A 23,973-nucleotide genomic window follows, 5' to 3' on the forward strand; every position below is an offset into this window, starting at 1 on the left:
TAAAGGCATGTCAGATGTCCCACATCTTATTCTGGAATTTGATGGAATTTTCCATGAATAAAAGTGTGGTCATGTCCTGCATCTGCAACGTCCACAAGACTACTCCGTCTTACGTTGCTTACCATCCATATCCATCGTCAAGCGGCTCCTAACGAGCATGTCTGTAGGCAATTAAAAGCGGTTTGTTGAATACATCCCTCGTTTCTACACACTCCTGAAGAATCTGACGGAAGTTAGTTTTTAAAATTTTGATGACTTCCTTGTGTGGATGATTAAGACTACTACTATTGTTGCTTCTGCTTCTGCTACTGCCACTGATGATTATACTAATACCTACATCCCTTATATTTTGTACTCATTTCCAATTCCATAGTATTTATCTTCCAACAATACTCTACACTTTACTTTATTTCACTTTCTAAGCTGCATTAGACAGTTCCTTCCAGCCTCCCCTCTTTTGACTTAATGTGCATCTTTCATATATTTCAATTGCTCTACTTTAATTCATGCTTCCTCACAAAGTAGCGTACTATTTCCTGCCCATCGCCCATCAACGTTTTTGTTTATTTATCTTAACAACGCCACTACCCCTATTATCTCATTCTTCTGTATTCTTTCATTCATCCTCTTTTCTTGATAAAGGGGAAACCTGAAACGTCCATTTTATCTGTGTTTTCGCATATTAAATTGAAGCTTACATTCAATTTCACATTGCTATTTATATCAGATTATTGTCGAGATTACCTGACACCTTTATGTTATATATTTGGTTATGGAAACTGTGCCATGGTAACTTGTAAAGTTTATACAAGAGTGTCAAAGAGTCAATGGGGATTATCATGATATCCATTTTTGTCTTCATGGCTGTACGTTGCACTTTGTTGCTTGACAAAATAACAATATATTTTATATGTCATATATATATATATAAGTAATAAAAAAAAAACCAGGACTTCAGATGGTTGAGAGCATTTTGACTGATCATAATGGCAACATAGTGAAGGAGCCAAAATTTTCATTGTCTCAACTACATATGTTGTGTTTTCATGTGGCGTTTAAGTGAACATCCTTGGATAAATTCAAATCCACAAATGTTACATTTATGGGGTTTTTTCCCTGTATGAATTTTCATATGCCTATGATAAACAAAATAACTTTTAAATATTTTTCCACATGTTTGACATATAAAATCTCTCTTTTCAGTATGAGTCTTCTCGTGTGCTCTACGCAAATCAGCACCAGCATAAGTTTTGTCACAAAGGGTACATTTATAAGGTCTTTCCCCAGTATGCTGTTGTCTGATGTGAATCTTCAGTTTGCTTGGGGAATTGAATTCCTTCCCACAATACGAACATAAATTAGGAGTTCTTATTTTTACGTGAGCACTTTTATAGTGCCGAGCCAGAGCAAATGTATATGCAAATAATCTGTCACAATCTGAACATTTGTAAGTTTTTCCCTCTGTATGTTCTCTGTTGTGCTTTTTCAGATTTGCTGGATTACTGAATTTTTTATTGCAAATGGTACATATAACTTTACACCCATTATAATGGACTTCTTTGTAATGCATCCTATAAAAATGTGCGCTGCTATAGCCTATATCACATATGCTACAATGATAAACCTTGCTAGCCTTATGAGTATTTAAATGATCTATGAGTTTCTTTCGATTTTTAAATGTTCTATTGCAAACAGGACATTCAATCTTGAATGGTCTATCTTCATTGGCATGAGTTTTCTCATGTATTCGCCTTTGGGAAATAGAAAGAAACTGCTTTAAACAGAAAATACATTTGTAAGTTCTAAGGTTTTTAACTTTACCCCTTATTTTGTCATCAATCAACATCCGCCAGTCAGCGATGACTGGATCTATGCCTAAGGATGTAGGAACCTTGTGGACATTCATGTGAGATTCTATGTCATCTATCGTCTTACATGACACATCACACAAATTACACTTGAAAGTAAGGAACTCTGAATGGAAAATGCCAAAATGCTCTACGAAATCACCGTGCCTGGCAAATTTTTCTTCACACACTATGCAGCCAACTTTGTGAAATCTGACTTTATATTTCTTTATATATTTTTTTGTTTTTAGTTTTTCAAGACTTCTATTTTTTCTATTATCATCATTATCACTTTTATTTTTATTATTGCTATTGTCATTATTATTATTATTATTACCACTACAACTATTATTAGTCTTCTTCTTTTTCTTATTCGTCTCATTACTATTAATGGTGATAGGTTTTGTAAACTCCTTGTGACAAATCTCTCTATTTGTTTTCAGTTTTTCAAGAATTCCAATTTTTCTATTATCATTATTATTATTATTATTATTATTATTATTATTATTATTATTATTACCATTCTTCTTTTTCTTCTTCTTTGTCTCATTATCATCATCATTATTATTGTGAATGGTCTCATTGCATCGATTGAGATAAGAAGACTCTAGATGATAAATCTGACCGTGATTTCCTTGTACTTCTGGATGATTTGAATGAACTCTCCTACAGTGAGACTTTAAAGAAAAGAAACTGCGGAAGGTTTTATGACATGTGTTACATTTCATTACCTTTCCTTCACATTTATTGCTGTTATATTCATCAGTTTCATCATAATTAATTGTTTGATGCCTTGTCCTTAGAGATCTCTTTTCAATTACCCCGACCCCATTGCTACCTTTAACTTCAATATTTGATCGGCCAGCCATTATGTTCATATCTATAACTTTTTTATCAACCTTTACGTTTATATCGATATCTTTTTTATCAATCACAGCGGTCTTTTCCAATAAATCTCTATTACATTCTAAATTATCTCCAATAAGAACTCTGGTTGTGACTTCAATTAAATTAAACTCGCTTTTCAAACAGTTTTCATTAATAGTGGCAGGATTGCTGGAATGATCGACCCGCTGTTCATTAAATTTGAATGTCACAGGAGGAAGAGACGCATCTTTCATTAAACAGTCATCATCATCATCATTGTCCAAGCCAGTGAAAGTGGTAGTTTCAGTTCCTCTAGTGTTAAGACACCGCATTTCTTTATCACTGATATCTGGTGGAAAAAGAGGATATAAAAAATTGTTTAAAAATAAAGACCTTGATATACACAATAAAAAAATTAATAATATAATATCTAACATTATTTTTTAAGCGTTTTATGACAGCAGTCCCATGTACAGAAATGGATTGTTAAATTCTTACACACTTTCAAGCCAGGGGAGTAGACATATCTAAACCAAAAATAAACAGAAAGATTGTCATAGACCCTTTTGCATTAAATGTAGGCCGTCCCAAGATATAAGAAACATTGATTATTTCAGATGTTATAAATTAAACCAAAAAAATCTTTGTGATGAATATGTGTGTTTCAATGCCTTGTATGCGTGTATATATTTTTGTCTTCTCATCTTTAAAGTTTTTATTTGTAAAATGCTTAATAATTATAGCACACATGTATAGCACCCAATCATTTTTTACAGTCCATGGCTTCTAGCAGCTTATGCCATACCTGCCCACTTGAAAATTTCAAATTCAGTAAGAAATACAAAATTCATCAGTAATTAATGATCAAATTTCAGTAATACTAAAGCAAACAATAATAATGATAGATACACCCTTTTATATATGTAAAATAAACTTACCATCTTATTTAGGCCTACTATTGCCAATGACCCCCGCGATAATAATATGCTTATTGATGACCTAATATGACCTACTTTCGACACTGCACTGTGTCTACCGATGAGGGTAAAGTTAGGGTAAAGTTGCCGTGTCGAATCGATGACATCACTCGTCGCCAGCCAACGAGGCCAGGCATTGGGATTTTTTTATTGTAGAATGCGGTTAATAATGAAAAAAAAAGTATTATTTTTTTATTTAATGTTGCGACCATTTGTATCAGTAATACAGTAGAACATGAAAGTAACGTACTCGGAAATAGCGAGAACTCGGAAATAGCGAGTAAAATCTAAATCCCCGTTTTTTTCTCTTATTTGAGTCAATAAAATTCGCATGCAAGTAGCGAGTATGAACAAGAGGTCAACTCGGAAATAACGAGCATTTCCTGCCCCAGCCTAGGACTTCGAACGAAGTAAAGCAAAACACCAGACAAGGGCGATTTAAATATTTTTGGCCTACAAACACACACACACACACACTTATTGTCTTTCCATATTTTTGTACGGCCGAGTGACCTTTCCTGGCAACTCGGGAATAGCGAGAACTCGGAAATAGCGAGTAATCAGGAGTGGACCCGTCGAACTCGCTATTTCCGAGTTCTACTGTATTTCTTCTAATCCATGAGTCCGTAATTGTTCTTACACTTCGATAACAATTACGGACGGTCCGTAATAATAGGCAGGTCTGTTATGCCGGCAATTTGGCAATTTAGCATCCGTGTCTTTGAGATGAAAATGTGTTTCAGAGCCTATGCACTTTTTGTATATATGTGTATATAGGTTCATTATCTTATCAATAAAATTCTTATTTGTAAAATAATTAATAATTATGCCACATACCTATATAGCACCCAATCATAATTTTTTTTTACAATCCACAGCTTCTAGCAGCTTAGTACCACTTATAATGCAAGATAACCCTATTTTTCTAAATACCAACCTAATATATAAATTTAGCTCTTAACTCACTCAATCCTAGAGTATTTTTGCTACTTTTCAAAATTGAAAAAAATATACTAAAATGAGCATATATACATAAATAGTTTTATTCAACTACCATAAACATGTAAAAACTAAAAGCATTAGCTTTGATACTACGCCTTTAATTTGTTTCATAAAAATGTAATAAATAGGCATGGGGTGAAAGTAACCTGGGTAAGCTACGGATATAGTCGGTATTAGGGTTGAGTGAGTGAGTTAAGATGATGGGAAAGAGACATTCAATATTCTCATTTCATTCTTCATGTTTTATCTCTTAGGGGGCAGCGTGGCTCAGTGGTACGGTCTTTGCTTCGTACCTGAAAGGTACCGAGTTCAATCAGCGGCTGCTGCGCTGGTGTGGCCTTGAGCAAGTCACCTAGCCCTAGCTCATGTTGCGGCTGACGCCTGGGTTATTCCAGTCTTCCCTTGGAATAGACCCTAAAGACAAATTTCCCCTTGGGGATGAATAAAGTAATTTAATTTAATTTAATGAATTTCAATTTAAAAAGTATATTTCATGAAAAACTGTGGACTGAATTAATTTTTTTAAAAAGCAAACAGGCAAAACAAATATTGGATACCTACCAGTATATTCTTGAACATCTTTTTGGTCCCTATCAGACTGAGAGGGAGTTGTAGAGGTCTGTATTATAGTTGTAATGTCACTTTCTGCTTGGACATCCATGGGTATATCGAAACTGGCATCATCCACATCATGACTGTTGTCGTCATCCATCAGGTCTGCCTGCTTACTATTGTCAATAGCCATATATTTCAACTGCCACTGTTTTTCCAGGTCCTCGTCTCCGTCTGCTTCAATTGAATTCTTAAACTCGTTAAAGTGGTGGGGGTTTGTATTGACAACTTCCTCGTCTTCGCTGTCATTGTTTTGGGTTTTAAGTCTTTCACAATCTCCTTTTTCACTGTATTTGTTAGTAGTAGTTTGCATACAGCTTTCATCGACATCACCATTTGCTGGGTGGTTCATTTCCATTTTGACTTCATTTTCAATTGATGGCGGGGAACACTCAAACTGCTTAATGTTAGTTTCAGAGATGATGGGAAAGAGACATTTAATATCTTCATTCCATTCTTCTTTTGAATGTCTGTCACTGTAGAGGGGAGTTGTTGACTCTTCACTGCATTCCCCACTACCATTGTCAGAGGACTGAGTCATTTCTGAACTTGGACAAGAGGATCTTTCAGCATCAATAATGGAAACGCTTGATAATAAATGTTCTTTTTTAATGTCAACAATGTTAGTTGTTGGCTCAGGAGGCCCAACTGGGGAATGAAGTATTGACCCAAAAGGTGGTAACGGTGGATTAACAAAATCTGAAAGTGTCGAGTTTTCAGGCACAGTTTTCTGTAAAGAAGATGGGATCTCGGGATTTTCAGGCACATTATCTTGTACTGGAGATGAAAGGATGATTTCTGAAAATTTGGGGGCTTCATTCACAATACTCTGTATTAAAGATGGCTTTATGACTTCTTGATATATGAAAGTTTCGGCAACACTATTCTGAATTGTAGATGTCTGAAAGAAATCAGAAGGTTTGCATTCCCCAGATATCACATCAGTTTCAGATTCACAATTTTGCAATGAAACTGGACTTGAAAAATTTGTAAGCCTGGCAGGGTCAGGCTCGTTTCTCATGAATATTGTTGATTTAGAGTCTTCAGGCACATTTCTATAATTTTCAGCATTATCTTCTTGTTTTGAAGTTTGGGCACTAACATCTGTGAATAGTAACAAACATTTTTTTAAATATTAGTAATAACGACAGTGTAGGTTTATGTTTATCCAGGTATTGTACATCACTTGAAAAGCAATCAGGTCATTTTAGGGGAGTATAAAGGAAGGCAATAGAGTAGCAATGACTATCCCGCACAAATCTTTGGGCCTCTTTTTCGCTCACGAAGTGCCAGAATTCGCGTCAAAATATGGGACGAAGCCGTTTCGTACATGCTATTTTAAAAAATTAATTACGACGCTGTTTATCGATGAATATGACTGAAAGTTGGCACACAGTTAGAAAAAAGGTCATTTTAGATTATGTCAAGCGACAAAACTCGTGCGATTACCAGAAGACCGTTAAAAAAAAGATTTTTACTCTTTGGAGTAAAATATTTCTAAAACTACCGGGCGTGGAGGTTTTGTCGCTGACAAGGTAATACATGAACATTTCTTCTTTTTGGTTGTAAAATTTCATATGAATATGACGAGTACTTTTCCCGTATTTTACAAAACACCATCCTAATTTGCTCTTCAAGTTTCAATCTTTTAATCCATTTATTACGCAAGATACAACCAAAGGTCGAAAAAAATGCCGAAAAAGCGTCCCATATTTTCGCTTTTTTTCCTCTTTGCGGGTCATCCAAATAAATGACACCTTTGAAACTGGATAACTTGTTTATTTATGAATGGATTTTCAAAATTCAAAAACATTTTTACTCAATGGAGATAGGGCTTTGATTTTAGACAAAAATTTTCCTCAAAAAGAGAAAAAAACATTTTTCATAGTCATTGCTAAATAGAGAAGTCTACAAATTGATATCAGCATACAAGCACTAAAAATAAAAAGGGAGACAATGGAGGTGGGGGTCTTCTTCTTTTCCCTTTAAATTGCAAGCCATTCTTTGGTGTAGGAATCTCAGATTTGACAATAAAGGTTTAAACAATACTCGCTCAACATATGTTCACATTCATTCATCCAATTTCACTATATCTGCTCTTTAAAACGTTCATCGTCATTCTCTTCTACAACACTTTGTGACAGTCTATAACAGGACTGAATTGCAGTTGGAAATAAAGATTGCGTGTGACAATTGAGATTTGATTTTGGAAATTCAACAGAAATCAGAGGCAGAGCTTGCTAACTCATTACGCAAATAAAAATATGTTTATTTTTATACTCTTTAAAAGTCGAGATCGTTTCCGAGGCCAACAGTACGGAAAATAAGATAAATAAATAAATAAAATCAACCCTAACAAATCCCATCTTTCCTCACAAACCTATTCACCATTTACAATACTTTATATACTCTTAAAAAGCAGTCTGACATTCATTCTAAATCCATTAAATGGGGATGTTAGCACTTAAAATGATCCATGTATTAATCTTGATCAATCACATAGTGAGACATTAACAATTGGAAGTACAGTCCACTCCGGATAATCGCAACACCTTGGGGTCAGCGTACATGTTGAGATTAACCGAAGTCGAGTGTCTTGTCTACTATTGCAACAATTTATACATATATGGTAAACCCAAATCAGTTTTTGTAAACAAAAATAAAAACAAAAACCATATGACAAGCCCTTTATAGATTTTTACAAGCAAAAGTAACTTTAATGCAAGTCGACATCTTATTCAGATTGGATTAACTTTCTTTCTTTTCTTCTCAACATGTGTAAGAGATTAGCAGTGATGATAGACATTAAGCTCCTACCAAACCCATTGATCACAATGCACAATTGTCAATCCCAAAACAAAGGATATCGTTCAGTCTCTCCATACAACTGTCATTATCTACTTGTTTTCTAGACTACGCCCAGCCCCCCCTCGCCTCCTATCATGGTCACAGATTACCGCACAAACCCATACCACAAATCCCATCCTCTTTTGTCTCTAATAGAGTGGTGACACACTACTGCAGCATTAAAAACCTCAAGATATGAAGTGAGTAGAAAAGTGCCAGAAGACGATAGAGAATAAAAATTTTTATTCTCTATCGTCTTCTGGCACTTTTCTACTCACTTCATATCTTGTTGTTACCAACATAAGTGCCTGCTCCACTCACTTTTCTGAATTAAAAATTCACCCCATACACCGGAGCATACTCAATGTCTCAATCGTTTCTATGTTATATGTTTGTGTTGAGAATATTGGCTATTATGCTTAACTGCTGGTCAAAATTACTTCGCGATGGTGGTGAACGAATCGGCGGTCTCAAGAAGTGGGTGAGAGAGGGATCTAGAAATGACTTTGGGTTTGAAACGAATATTTTTGTGTTCGTGGATAGCTCACACGGTAGAGCCGCGCTCTCACCTGCCAGGCGGAGTTGTCGTACCAATAAGGTCGCAGGTTCAAACCCCACCACCGCCGCGAAAAAATTTTTTATTCTCTATCGTCTTCTGGCACTTTTCTACTCACTTCATATCTTGTTGTTACCAACATAAGTGCCTGCTCCACTCACTTTTCTGCATTAAAAACCTCCCACTCTCAATTTTTCAACCTTTTATGATTTCACCCATAATGAAATTTAATCATGAGATTTTGTTTGATTGATTTGTTGAATTTGCCATTTTTTTTCAGGTCGAAAATTTGTTGCGATTAGCCGAAGTTTGTTGCAATTAACCAGAGACTTTTATAAAGAATTAATTCTGTTTCTCGGGAAATGTTGCGATTAACCGAGTTGCGATTATCCGGAGTGGACTGTATTTGTTATGAAATCCAAAAAGAATCAAGATTTGTCATATTACACATGTTGACATCTCTAATTATTACGTAGTAATTCATGATGGAATAAAGTCAAAGAATGAAAAAGGGATTTTAAAAATCCTGGCATCAATTTTATCAGATCCTGAAAAAAAACTTTCTGTTATAAAAATTCATTTAAAAATTGTTAGAAATTCTTTTCAATGGGGATAACCGTTACGTGGCGGAGACAAGACGAGGCATGAAACTGTGCACATGTGAAGTTTCACTTTCACCGGTATCTGCATTTCCCCAAGAAGAACAATGCAGGGATTATTAAACGAACACTTGGTCCATTTTAAAGCCCTATGGCTGATATGATATTATAATTATTACTATTATTATTTTTTTAAATTTTATTGTTATAATAATTATTATTAGGCATTATTATGAAATAAATACAATAATCATAACCCCAACAATACAATAATGATAGTAAATATAGTAATAATAATAATAATATAATATTAATAATAATAATAATATTAATAATAATAATAATAATAATAATAATAATAATAATAATAATAATAATAATAATAATAATAATAATAATAATAATAATAGTAATAATAATAATAATAATAATAATAATAATAATAATAATAATAATAATAATAATAATTCTATGTTCCATCTATTGGGACTCATTCAATTTTAAGCTGTCAATTTGGAACTATATAATTAAGATTTCTTAACAGCTTTCAAATGATATTTTTAAAAAAATTAAGTACCGCAAGTTGGTGAAGACGGAGAAGACAAAGGCACTCCAAGTAAGGCAGTCAATTCATCAAATGTAGGCAATATGCCTTTTCCCAGCATGCTCACAATTTGTTGTATACACTCCTCTGAGGCTTGACTTGACAGGTCATCTTTAAAAAAAGACCAAAATAAAAAAAAATATTGATAAAAAATCCAATTCAAAAGGGTGGATTGAATTACTGTAGAATTCATATTACTTCACCATATATATATATATATCGGGTGGTTATACAAAAAAAAATGAGACACTTAAAGTTGCTTGATGGCAACAGAAAATTACAAAATTTCTACATCATACATGTATTTTCATGATTTTTGTTTTTTGAGCAATAGAATATTAACATCATATCCGTGCATACAAAAGTTTATAACAATAAACGACAGCAAAAATGAAATATTGAGAAAATGTCATTTTACAAAAATCCAGTTTCAAAACCTTACAGGACTGTATACCCATTCATTGAGCTTTTTATACAGCGCAATATCCACTAAATGTGCTCAAAGCAAATTAAACAATTTCATATTACAACGGGATGTAGCAACCTCGCATACCAGCAAATGAACACGGTAGTTTTTCTTGTAGTCCTTCAGAGCCATTGGGCCCATGGAGCCGGAGTTTATACAGGCTTCTGTAGTGTGAAACGGACAGTAGCAATTGCTTGCTATCCTTTGAATAGGATGCTAGTCTATCACATTGTGCATTCCGCCAAATCTAACAGACTCAGCTACCCATTCATTGCTGGGTGGACAGGAGAGGGGGGGGGGGGGTTCAGAAAAAAAATCTCGACTGCACCCAGGATCGATCACGGTCCCTTTGCATGTGAAGCGAGTGCTCTACCAACTGAGCTATCGGGACCCCTACAGTAGTTTTTAACCTCGAATAAATGATTTTATCTAAAAGAGCAATAACCACCCCAATCATCAGACTTGAATCCACCGGATTATTGCATTTTTTTTTGTTTGTTTGTTGCTTTAGGTCTCTTCCAACACAATTGAGGTTATATGAGAGACCGCTGAAACAAGAAAACAAGCAATCTAACAAAAATAGTACAAATGTAAATCAAAATCATAACCTAAAGATATCATAAGCTAAATTATAAATAACCAAGAACAAACAGGCAGAAGATTTACAGAAAAAAAAATATATCCCCTGTCAAAAATACAATCACAAACCAAAGAAGCAGGATAGGCTAGTAAAGAGAAGAAGAAACGACATCACTATCGGATCGTACACCCATGCGAACATCATAGGTATATGATTCAAGGGTGATGCTCCCATCCAACCACCCGCGATTATTGCATAATTGGAAATTGGTGACAGAAAAAGTACATAGGAAAAAGACCAAGGCATTTTACTGAGGAGATTCCTAAAGGAAAGAATTTACGAATATTGAGAGCAGACTACTGATTATGAGTTTTGAAACAAGCAATTATAATTACATTGGTCAAGCAATGCCACAACTCCATTTCTCAAGTCACACTGTTGTTCTACATCCTGTGTTCCATTTTCAGCTTCTGATTCTGGAGAGAAGAGAATTAATATATAAGGATTCATAGAATCATTTACTTGCAGAAAAATATAATGAAATATGTACTAGTAAAGTCTCTGTGACCAATAATCTATCTGTCCCCTGCAGTGGGGCAGCATGGCTCAGCACTACAGTCTTTGCTTCATACCCGAAAGGTACCGAGTTTGAGTATCCGTTGCATTGTGTGGCTTTGAGAAGTCACCTTACATTAGCTCAGTTTGCAGTGTTGCACTGCAACTAACGCCTGGGTTATTCCAGTCTTCCCTTGGAATTAATGATAATGGCAATTTGTCAAAAAAGAGGAAAATTTATCGGTCCAGTGGTCAAACTCAAACAAAATCATAACATCAAATATCATGGTTTCATATATTATATTACTAATACTTGTGCAAAGTATGCAAAGTTTTAATGAATTGCACTTACCTTAAAACGATTTTAAAGACATACCTTATATTCAAAAGATTTAAAATTAACTTTTGGTTAAAAGGCCTGAAAGTATTTGTTTTTACTTGTTTTATCTTTGTTACTGTAGCCCAGTGATTACAGATCTTACAAAAAGACTCAAGTATCTTAACTTAATAAATTAAAATTGTCAAACAGTAAAAACAAAGGTAAAAAGAGTCAACTAAGTTGAGCACCCCTTTTAATTGTAATAAATTAATGTTATCTCTCTATAACCAGATGACATTTATAAAGAACATGACGATTGTTAGAAGAACGGCTGAGAGAGATATATGAATAAGGCCATAAAAATGGGAGTGTTACCAAAATTGATGGAACTGAGCACAGGTGTCAAAATATGACCCAAGACATGGTGGTGATTATTTCACAGATCCACCACTTGACCTTTATCAGAGGAAAATGTTTGATAGGGCAAAATCAGAGGAAAATTTCTGAGAAAATTCAAAAATCCCTGAATTCCCCGGAAGATTATCATCACTGTAATAGACCATAAAGAAACATTTCCCCTATGGAATGAATAAAGGGAATATTATTTTTCATTTTTTATTATTTAATTTTAAACCCCAAAATTTGAGAAGAAATATTGCAAAATTTTATTTGTTTATTTGTTGTTTTTTTTTTTTCAAAGTTAGAAAAAGTGAAAAGAGTTTTGAAAAATTACGGGACAGTTCCCTTGTCCTTAATAACATCCAGATTACTTAATCACTATTTCATAATTTTTGTTTGCTCAAAGTTATTTCCCATAAACTAGAGCAAATGTTAAAATTGTTTTGGGGTGAATTTTTTCATGTAAGCTCGTAAATCACACACATTTTTGGGGGAATATTTTTACAGAAATAATCTTTCGGCAAACAGACTAGTTGGAATGTATAATTTGTAAGATATAATACTTATACATGAGACTTCTCAACGCAAACAAGGTGGTTCCACCTTTCATCAGCCAAATTGTTTAGAATTTCAAATGTACTGGCATAGGAATTATATTCATTAATTCAAATTTATTTGCTATTTCACCTCTATATGCACAAAGTTTGTTTTTGTGAATGCTGCTATATTTTTACAATTATACAAAGCTAATTGTGCATGTGTTTGCCAGTTTTAGAGTTGTTTAAAACTGCGGTGAATTTTGTGCGGTAGAGGTGCTTTGATTATATTAAGCGCAATATAAAAAAACACTGTAGTAATATGACAGCCATTTTGGATTGTGCAAAAAAAGACAAAATTTTGACAGCAAAGAAATTTTAGTTAAGATTATCCAATTCCATGGCTGTTATTATTGTCTTTAACAATAATTATATGGACAGCGTTAGAAAAAAAAATTAAAAAGATGAATAAGGCAAGATCACTTACTGGTAATGAGAGTGTTTCCATCTCCTTGGCAAGGAGAGGTAACTTTTACATCATGTTCAAACATCTCTTTCTCATCCAACAGTGATTGTTCCCTGTCCTGGGAAAAAAATAAGTTTGAGAAGATCTCATTTAAATGTTCAACGCAGCATTATTTCATATTGCATAATTGTTTGTTTGTTTTTAAGGGTTTTACGGCGCTTGCAACACATTTAGGTCATATCAGCACCAGTAAAAAGGAAGAAGGTATAGTAAAAGGTTCTAGAATTACAATTAAAGCATCCAAGAATAAGGCAGAAAAGGTGAATTGGTTCAAATAGGGAACAGATGTGGATTCCAAGAGCATACTATCAGTGTACTTAGTTTGAGATCACTAAATATCTCATTCAGACAAAAGCACAGGTCCCCGACCAAGAGGAACACTCAAATGTTTACAAATCATACATTTGTGATAGCAAAAAATAATACAGTGCATAACACAGAGAGATGATTTACAAGGAAAAAAAATATCACTTGACTGTTTCCCTCCCAGCCAGGGCCAGGACAAAACCAAGTAATCTCATTCCAAGACAAAGACAGACAACATGTTGGAAAACAAATATAGGGGATAGAAGACACAGTATGTACCTCCCTGCCCACTATGGAAGTATTGTATAGTTGCATCATAATAATAGACCCCAGTAGCAGTGACCAGATTACAACTTATTTCAACAAAACAGGGCCCAACCAGCTGCTGAGCAAAAGAAAAACTTATAAAGTTCGCACAAGACATTTCATGTAAATCCAACATAATGGTCTTCCATCGAGTATGGCGCACATTCGCAACTCTTGAATTATGCTCACTGTCTGGCGCTTTGAATGTAATAATATGAAATATCACAGAATCTCAACTTTTTATATACTCCTCATTGTGATAATTTTGCATGTTCCATCCATATCAGTTTTATGAATGTAGAAATCCCAGCAGCAAGCTATGCCTCTGGCTTTCACCTATTAATTTTAACAATTGTTTATATCAAGTGAGTCCAAAGTGTACAATTTGCTGTGTCATTTCAAACCTAGGGTGGTAAAGTTAGTGAGTAGTGCACATGAATCTCGTAAAATTAAACCCCTGGCTATGCCTGTGAGTGAGTTCAGTGATCGTAATAACAACAGAATTCAGTGTGTTTATCTTGACAAATGTAAAACATCCAAATGCTCACTCAGACCAAATCCTTCATTTTTTATATACTGTAAAGAGGAAAAATCACAAATTATGGTTTTGTAACCAATGCAAATAATTCTGCTTAATGTCACTAACAATTCTTGTGTTCGAGCCAATCATCATTAAAATCCATCGATAGGTTGTGAAGATATACACGTCAACGCATGCGCACGGATCGTGGAACTGACTATAGTACATTAGAGACTCGACGAGTCTATTCAATCAGCAGTGCTGAGCATGTATAGAAATCTGCATAGCACCGAAACAGCCCTCCTGTATGTTGCTTCTGATTTATCAAAATGTATCAGTAGTTAGGGGTGCAACAGTGTTAAATTTGCTTGACCTGTTTGATTCAGACCTTTCAAAGAATGGACAAGCTTGTCAATAGGAGGAAAATAAATCTAGACATGAAAAAGATAAGTTCAATTTCATATTTTATAAGGAAAGACGCCTGCCATCTGTCATACGGGCAGCGTGGCTCAGCAGTGCGGTCTTTGCTTCGTACATGGAAGGTACCAAGTTCGATCACCTGCCACTGAACTGTGTGACCTTGAGCGTGTCACCTCGCCCCAGCCTAATTTGCAATGATAAACTGCTGCTAACTCCCGGGTTATTCCAGTCTTCCCTTGGAATAGACCCTAGAGACAAATTTCCCCTATTGGATGAATAAAGGGAATTTTATTTTTTAAAATTTTATTTATTTAATGTCTGCCTATAACATTTTCAAAATTAAATTATTGCAACCCTTGACCCACGGCGAATAAAACTAACTTAATTTTTGACTCTTTAGTTTTTGCTTTGATCTTGCTGTATCCCCCGTGCCACCCACTGTGCATCTTCCCCTGTCGCCCATTCCACTCCCCTGATCACAGGCAAATCACTGATAACAGGGAACTTCACCTGTCACAAGTGATTAATTACCTGCACCTTTGTCAGTTGAAACAAGGGGAGGTAAGCGAGGTCCGAAAACAAGGGTGATATTGTCAAAAAATTCATAAGAAATGCACTCCTTACATCATTTAATACTGGAAACCTATGTGTCACACACAATTTCTTCTTATTATTTTAAATATTTTAAATTTCTGTCGTAATTATATATATTTTTGTGAAGTGCCAATTGGATTATAAAGCAGATAAGAATATTTCAAATTAGTGAGTGAAATTGTTCTGTCCACCGTATATCATTGATTAAAATATTTTTAAAACATGTTTTGTCACCATGAGGGTCATATTTTCTTACACCCTAAAATAATTTAATAAATTTGCAATTAGTATGTCCAAGAAGTACGCTTAATTCACACGAAATAAAAAAAGTTATGATTATTTAAAATCTGGGCAATCCGTTGTGTGAAATAACATTATTATTTTTGGTTGAGTGATTTTATTTTTTTATATTAATTTTATTTGTGGTACTGAAATAATTTTTTTTGTACTTCAGACAAGAATGGAACATTCTCTTGAAACTCATATAACAAAACTAAATAATCTATGTAGACTTTGTGGCAAAAGATGTTTGAAAAGAGGAGGTGGGAGAAGCAATTTAAAAAGATAAAGAAAAAATTGCATGACATGAAAGAATGTAAAGAAAGTATCATCGGACCAGTTAGAAAAGCAATACAACATGTTTTAGATCAGAATAAAATTGTCAGACAAGCATTTCACGGTGGCCACTTCATTGCCAATCACTGCCACAAATACATAAAGAAAGTAATTTACAGACACCTTACAAAGACAGCTATACATGCAGTTAGTACAAACACCCAAAGAGACACCCTAATCACGAAAATAATTCAACTTGAGATCAAATATAATACTTTAAATGACAGCTACAGAGTTGTACATAAATTAGTATCCCATTCAAATCCCATGTCATCAGAAGAAATTAAAAGAGCAGAGGAAGCCGTCACAAGGTATTTGCAGAATTACAGAGAAGCATTCCCTCACTCAATTACCCCCAAATTACATATATTGGAAATGCACTGCATTTACTGGTTGAAGCGATATAAGCGATATATATATATATTTCTTAGTAAATTTATTACTGACAATGTGATCGGGAACGTGACAGACCATAGAATTTATATCATTAATTAATGAAATATGTCATCAAGTGAATCTTATTCATAAGGAATGATTGGATATCAATTTTATAAGACACACACTAACACGTACCTTCCAGTCATCACTGTGACTGGCAAATTTGTGGACAGGATACTGGTGGATTTGATAAGGAGTTACCACAATATAAAGACCTCTCACAGGACTGCCAGGTCTGAACAGGCCATAAAACTTACATACACTTTTTCCTCATTCTCTTCTGCTTCTGATTATCCCAAAATTATTTGCCTGTACGGTGACTTATTCCCCGTGTGGTGTCCGGGGTCCCTCAACTGAGAGGGTCAAGAATAGCCCAACGCCAAGCCAGCGTGTCGTAAAAGGCGACTAATGGTGTGTGATTCCTCCATCTTTGAGTCACCTGGTCCTCCAGGTTGGGGGTTGGCAAAGGGTTAACACCCCTTTCCGTTAAACTCTAACCGTTACAGAAACACAGACAGACAAACCAAATCCTTTTTTTAGCTTGGGCGACCGAAGAGTTTCTGGAATATCAGAATTTATGAAGGACAACAGACAAAGCCGAAAGGACTCTGCTGACCCGATGACGTCTTCGCCAAACAAGCAGCTTCGAATTGCGTCGTGGAACGTTCGCACCATGTATGAAGCAGGAAAAAGCTCTCAAGTTGTGACTGAGATGAGAAGATACAGGCTGCATATACTTGGAGTAAGCGAAACCCACTGGATACAATCCGGACAGAAACACCTCAAGTCTGGGGAGAAGATTTTATATTCAGGGAGAGGGGACGGGATTCATATACAGGGAGTAGGAATAATTCTAAGCAAGTTTGCCCAGAAGTCACTGAGAGGATGGGAACAATGCGGAGAAAGGATCATCATGGCGTCCTTTACAACACGGAGTAAGAAGATCAGCATGAACATTGTACAGATCTATGCCCCAACAAATGATGCAACAGATGAGGACAAAGATACATTTTATGGTCTGCTACAACAAGTCATTGACAAGTTGCCAAGGAAAGACATCAACATATTGATGGGAGATGCTAATGCAAAAGTGGGACAGGATAACGTAGGCTATGAAGGTATCATGGGACGTCATGGCATGGGAGAAATGAATGATAATGGTGAGAGATTTGCAAATTTCTGTGCATTCAACAGTTTGGTGATTGGAGGATCAGTGTTCCCCCATAAGAGGATCCACAAAGCAACTTGGGTCTCACCAGATGGTATGACAGAGAATCAGATTGATCATTTTTGTATCTCTCGTAGATTCAGACGTTCATTGGAAGATGTGACAGTACGGAGAGGGGCAGATGTTGGATCAGACCACCACCTGCTATTGGCAAAGCTTAAGCTCCGACTCAGAAAACACGGGGCCAGATCACATACAAGAAGAAAATTCGAGTTGAATGCACTTGATGGGGAAAAGAATGAGGAATTCAAACTACAATTGAGTAATAGATTCCAACCTCTTACTGAGCTCGAGGAGGACATAGATGTAGAGTCACATTGGGCAAAGATCAAGGAAGTCTACATAACAACTTGCCACGAGGTATTGGGGGTAAAGAAATCAGAACATAAAGAATGGATAAGTCCAACCACCTTGGACCTTATTGAAAAGAGGAGAACAAGGAAGGAACAAGTGAATGCAAGCCGAACAAGGGCTTCAAGACTGGATGCACAAGAGCAGTATCGAGCCATAGCTAAGGAAGTCAAAAGATCTGTGAAGAAAGACAAGGAAGCATTCATGAACAGACTTGCAGAGAAAGCAGAAGCAGCAGCGACTGGAGGACACATGAGGATCCTTTATCAAACTACCAAGACACTTGCTGGAAAATATGGGAAACCAGAGGTACCAGTCAAAGACAAAGATGGGAAAACTATTTTTGGAAAAGAGGCTCAATCTGAACGATGGAGGGAACATTTCAACTGCCTTCTGAACAGACCACCACCAGACAACCAGCCAGAAATTTTGCCTGCAAGGAATGAGCTACCAATTAGCTGTGATCCACCATCGATAGCAGAGATTGTGGGTGCCATTAACAAGATGAAAAGGGGGAAAGCTGCTGGACCAGACCAGATTCCACCGGAGGCTCTAAAAGTTGATGCGGAAAGAAATGCTGAGGCCCTGCACCCACTATTTGAGAGAATCTGGAATGACGGGATATTCCCAAAGGATTGGAAGGAAGGACATCTTATCAAGCTTCCAAAGAAAGGGGACCTCAGTAATTGTAATAATTATCGAGGCATCACTCTTCTTTCTATCCCAGGAAAGGTTTTCAACCGTATTATTTTAGAGAGAATTAAGAATGCAACAGATGCTAAACTGCGGGACGAACAGGCAGGTTTTCGAAAAAACCGTTCAACCACCGACCAGATTGCCTCTCTGCGAGTCATAGTGGAACAGTCTATAGAATGGAACTCTCCTCTTATTGTCAACTTTCTGGATTACGAGAAGGCTTTCGACAGTATTGACAGAGCAACATTGTGGAAAATTCTGGCACATTATGGACTCCCTGAAAAGATAGTAAACCTCATTAAGGAAATGTATGAAGGATCAAGTTGCAGGGTTGTACATGAAGATCAGCTTACTGACAGCTTTGAAATTAAGACTGGTGTCAAGCAGGGATGCTTGCTCTCTCCATTCCTGTTCATCCTTGCCATTGATTGGCTAATGAAGGAAACCTCCAAAGGGAGAAGAAATGGGATACAGTGGACCCCCTGGACACAGTTGGATGATCTGGATTTTGCAGATGATCTGGCTCTTTTGTCCCACACCCAGGACCAGATGCAAGAAAAAACCACAATTATAAACAGCCTGTCGGAATCAATTGGTCTAAGAATTCACCCTGCAAAGTCAAAGGTCTTGAGGATAGGTACGCGTCAAAGGGAGCAGATCAAAGTTAAAGATCAGGAACTCGAAGATATAGACACTTCTGCTATCTCGGAAGTATAATTGACAAGGATGGAGGCACGGAAGCAGAGGTGAAAGCACGAATAGGAAAGGCACAGGCTGCATTCACATCTTTGAACAGAGTTTGGAGAACTAAAGATATCTCCCTTCAACTAAAGCTAAGACTTTTCAACTCAAACGTGAAGTCTGTCCTACTGTATGGATGTGAAACTTGGAACGCATCACAGGCATGTATAAGGAGGGTACAGATTTTCGTAAACAGGTGCATGCGTAAGCTACTCAGAATAAAATGGATGGATAGAATAAAAAATGAAGAAGTATGGAAAAGAACACAACAGAAACCAGTGGAGAGGATATAGGAAGAAGACGATGGAGATGGATTGGACACACGCTTAGAAAGAATGACTCAACTATAACAAAGAAAGTATTGGACTGGAACCCTCAGGGCAGAAGATCAAGGGGAAGGCCACGAGGAACATGGAGAAGAATTAAAGAAGCTGATATACAGAGAAGTGGTAAGACCTGGAATGAGATAAAAAAGTTGGCTCAGGATAGAGAAGGATGGAAACTGTTTGTCTGTGGCCTATACCCTGACCCAGGGTGAAAAAGGCAATGATGATGATGACGGTGACTTATGCTATTTATTCACATGTTTCTTACCAATTATAGTTATGATCTTGCATTGAATTATAGTACAACTCATGGAGAGTGGCGTTGTAAAACCATTCGGTTCATAGCCATACAAATGGTATGACAATATTCTTTACATTATGAAGAACAAGAATATATGAATAAAAAAAAGTTACGTCAATGGATTATTGAGCAACGATTATTTGAAAATATCAATAAAATGCAGAATCGAAGAGAAAAAATACAGGTAGCGAAAATGCTGATGCTGGTAGCATGATGAGTCATCGACCTGTCACAACTTGATTAATTACCCTCCCACCGGTGGAGCGCTGGCTCAAACTAAAAGTTCGAGTTATAGTCGCTGTGGGCTGTGGACCCTTGATGTCGGGAACATCACATGAACATGTGTCCTCTCCAGGCAATTTAAAACAAAAGAGCATGGTTAGTGATGAAAATGAGACACCAGGAAGAAGCTGCCTCTGTGAGAAAGCATAAAGGATACAAAGTGGAAAAAAATTTTAACATGTAAATACCACCCCTCCTTTTCTGACAAAGTCAAGTTCATTGAGATAATTGAAGTACAAATATGTCTTCTTCAGTTTCCATATTTAAAAACTCTAAAAATCACAAAAACAAGATTTAGGAATGCTGGACTTTTGGTGGTCTTATACAGATTTACGAGCAATTGATTATTCTGATATTGGCTTATAATTGGGGCCTCACAAAAAAGAACTTAAACTTAGAAAGTCTCAATTCATACCACTGCAAACAATTACATCGCGTAAAATCGACAATTACAACTACTGATCTCTATGAATATGAAAGAACCCGGTACCACCTGAGACAAAAATAAAAGAACAGCGATGGAGGCTATTTGGTCACATCTTACATCGAGAAGATAACAAGAACATCACAGCCCAAACTGCAATGACAGAATATTTCCTTAATGGCAACAAATATGTAGGGAGACCACCAACATCAATAGTAACTACCCTGAACGAGGATCTCTCTACATCAGAAATGTCTGGATTCACACGAGGCCGAAATAATCCCTGAAGAACTAAGAAACATTGCAGTTCCCTCCGTACTAAAGTCACAACAAGATCTTGACAGCCTCAAAACTCTGGCCCAGGACCTTGACCAATGGAAACAATTAACAACATGGATGGAAAGAGAAGCTATACTCATCGACTATGACTGAATCACACAGTTCTCAGCAAGCGTCATTCGGATTGCGAGGCTTACTAGACTACTTAAGGCTCCATATGGGAATGCTGGCCTTCAAATCAAAGATATTTTTAAAAATTATATAATCCTTAGAGTTTGAAATTATCGTAAATTATTTTTAGATTTTAGTTGCTCTGGGGAGGCCTACCGAAGGCTCCTACATCTCCAGTCTTCTTTCAATTTGTATTTTCACCATTGATCTTTATTCATGTGTTTATTTATTCAATTTGTCCTCATATAGAATAGAAGCATTTTAATAACTCTAGAACAAACCTTGATAGATTTGTGAAAGTTTAAAGTTTCCTATTTTGACCATTGTTTCGATTCTCCGCGGTCCTTTTGGTGTATGACATGACCACGTCATAGTAGACGATATCGTCTACTATGACGTGGTCATGTCATACACCAAAAGGACCGTTTTCTAAACAAAGTGACTATTTCTCTGAATGAGAATGCTCGGGAAAATAAACTTGATCTCTACTTCTCCGAACGGTTTACGTTCTCAAGATTTATTAGTTTTGTTATTTGCCAGAGCCAGAGTGTCTGTGTGGATGCATTCTTGTGGTAAGGCCTACCGAAAGCTCATACAAAGGGAAACAACTCAAATAATATTCCCTCAACTAACCCCCGAGAAAAATAAATAACCTTTAACTAAACCTAATAATAGTAATAGGAAAAACAAACACCCTAGCACCTTTGCCTTTGCTAGGCCTTAAGGACTTATGACTAACCCTAATAGAAGTACTAGAGAGCTGAGCCGGTGTTACCAATACTTAGCTTCTATAACCAGGACAAATCATTCGTTTGGACAGAAAAATAAATAAAAACTTACCGCTTACCGTCAAAAGCAGTTTAGATTTGAAGATGCATTTGTTTTCTATCAAAAAACATTCGGTAATGGACAATCCTTGATGAATTTCAAAAGTTGTGTTGAAATTATATCCTAATTGTTTTCATGATTAATTCCTCGCGAAATCGTGTGGGCCCCGTTTCTGTTATCAAGGTTCCGCCTAGCCAGGCAGGGTTGCCAGATCATTTTTGAGTAAGAGACCAAACTAGCTATAGCAAGAAGCCAGATTCCTCGGCAGGAGCCCAAATACCACCAAACCCACCTTAGCCTCGCGAAAACTCTTTAGATTTGTTAAACAATTTAGATAGGATAAGGAAAATTCGTATATATAGAAGCATTAGCAAATGCAATCTGTGGCGTTAGCACGTGTTGCATTTAGATATTTAGATTGCCAAATAAAATAAGTTTTACCGGTACCAGAGTAAAACGATATAACAGGGAAAGTCAGAGGAAGCCAAAAAGTTGGTTACAGGAGGCCAAGTGGCCAAACCAAATTTTGGGAGGCCAAATGGCTTGGGAAAAGGCCAAATTTCTCAAATTTGGCCACCAGGAGGCCAAACTAGCAACCCTGGCCCCAGGTTTTTAAAAAAGTTTATTGGGAAAAAGATACGGAACAAAGTGTCCATAGATAGGTATGCAATTTGGTGCATTAGTGCAGTAAAAAGGCCTTTTTTTCTTTTATTCAATAAACTTGACTGCTGGTGGACCCTAGGCCTCTCTACAAGTCCAAGAAATAATACTTTTTCTCTGCTCCAACGAAAATATCTACCCCCTACCGGTCTAATTATTTGTAGCAGACGACAAATTTCTCAAAACGGTCACGTGACGCTGTAAAAACAACACAGGAAGTCCATGAAAGCTTATTTACGGAATTTCCTTTGAACCGTGTAAACAACAAAATTTCGTTTTCATTCGACTCAACGGGTCAGATTGGCCGGTATTTTTTAACGAACTAAAGTTCTGAAAAATCAAAATGTTTCTTAGAAAGGTGAAAGATGCTAGTTTTTGAAACAGAGGTAGGTTTTTAAAAAAAATCTTTATATTTTACGTGAATGCATGCTCAAGGCGAGTTGGACGTGCAGCGGAGGTTGGTCGGCCAAAGGCGAGGCTCTCTATCAATCTTCTACTTCTATCTAGATATCCTTAGGTTCAATTTCAATGGGGAGGCCTTCCGGTATTTTTTAACGAACTAAAGTTCTGAAAAATCAAAATGTTTCTTAGAAAGGTGAAAGATGCTAGTTTTTGAAACAGAGGTAGGTTTTTAAAAAAAATCTTTATATTTTACGTGAATGCATGCTCAAGGCGAGTTGGACGTGCAGCGGAGGTTGGTAGGCCAAAGGCCCACCTCTCTATTTCTTTCAATTTTGACCGTGATTGTCATGCGTTTATTTATTCAATTTGTCAACATAAAGTATCTATCTAGTATTTTAATAACTCTAGAACAAACCCGTGATAGATGAGTGAAAGTTTTAATAAACTTTCCTAATACTATCTAATATTACCATTGTTTTGGCTTTGCGCCGCCATTTTGCTTTGTGACGTAGCTATTGAATTTACTCTCCCCCCAGGGTTGCCAGATTATTTTTCAACAAAATGCCAGGGGAAGACTCAAAAAATGCCAAAACACTCAAAAAAATGCCAAAGTCTGATGACTCCCACCCCCACTAAGAAAACTACTCACTTTTGATAGACAATTAATTTACTATCATATCCTGGTGGCTTGCGTGTTTTCTTTTCTTTTTTTTTTTTTTTTTGAATTACACTAAATTTCCTGCTGGGGTAATTTTTTACCTACTGACTACTAAGTGAAGTGCTAAACCACTAC

General features: G+C 36.2%; 1 protein-coding gene across 3 annotated transcripts; it reads right to left on the reverse strand.

The window, feature by feature from the left end:
• Window positions 1-881: 881 nt before the first annotated feature.
• On the reverse strand, window positions 882-23,714 carry LOC144977474 (uncharacterized). Of its 3 annotated transcripts, none has more exons than XM_078922725.1 (6): window positions 23,651-23,714; window positions 13,254-13,350; window positions 11,353-11,433; window positions 9,885-10,022; window positions 5,255-6,409; window positions 882-3,063 (listed from the first exon to the last, which is right to left on the reverse strand). In XM_078922725.1, the coding sequence occupies exons 1-6, from the start codon at window positions 23,651-23,653 to the stop codon at window positions 1,028-1,030; spliced, it is 3,510 nt and encodes a 1,169-aa protein (XP_078778851.1). In that variant the 5' UTR covers window positions 23,654-23,714; the 3' UTR covers window positions 882-1,027. The 3 variants fall into 3 exon arrangements, with proteins under 3 accessions (XP_078778851.1, XP_078778852.1, XP_078778853.1); XM_078922726.1 differs by having other exon boundaries at window positions 23,596-23,681; XM_078922727.1 differs by lacking the exons at window positions 13,254-13,350; window positions 23,651-23,714 and adding an exon at window positions 12,207-12,287.
• Between the last annotated feature and the right edge of the window lie 259 nt (window positions 23,715-23,973).

This window comes from Berghia stephanieae, chromosome 7, assembly GCF_034508935.2.
Source record: "Berghia stephanieae isolate SIO BIC M18660-M18661 chromosome 7, UCSD_Bste_1.3, whole genome shotgun sequence".
Classification (NCBI taxonomy): Eukaryota; Metazoa; Mollusca; class Gastropoda; order Nudibranchia; family Aeolidiidae; genus Berghia; species Berghia stephanieae.

Bases quoted from the DNA above. Each gene is read 5' to 3' on its own strand.
- LOC144977474 (XM_078922725.1), bottom strand. The intron at 10,023-11,352 runs GTAATTATAATT...CTTTTTTTAAAG, and splicing joins TGTGGCATTGCTTGACCAAT to ATGACCTGTCAAGTCAAGCC. The intron at 6,410-9,884 runs GTACTTAATTTT...TACTATTCACAG, and splicing joins TCCGTCTTCACCAACTTGCG to ATGTTAGTGCCCAAACTTCA.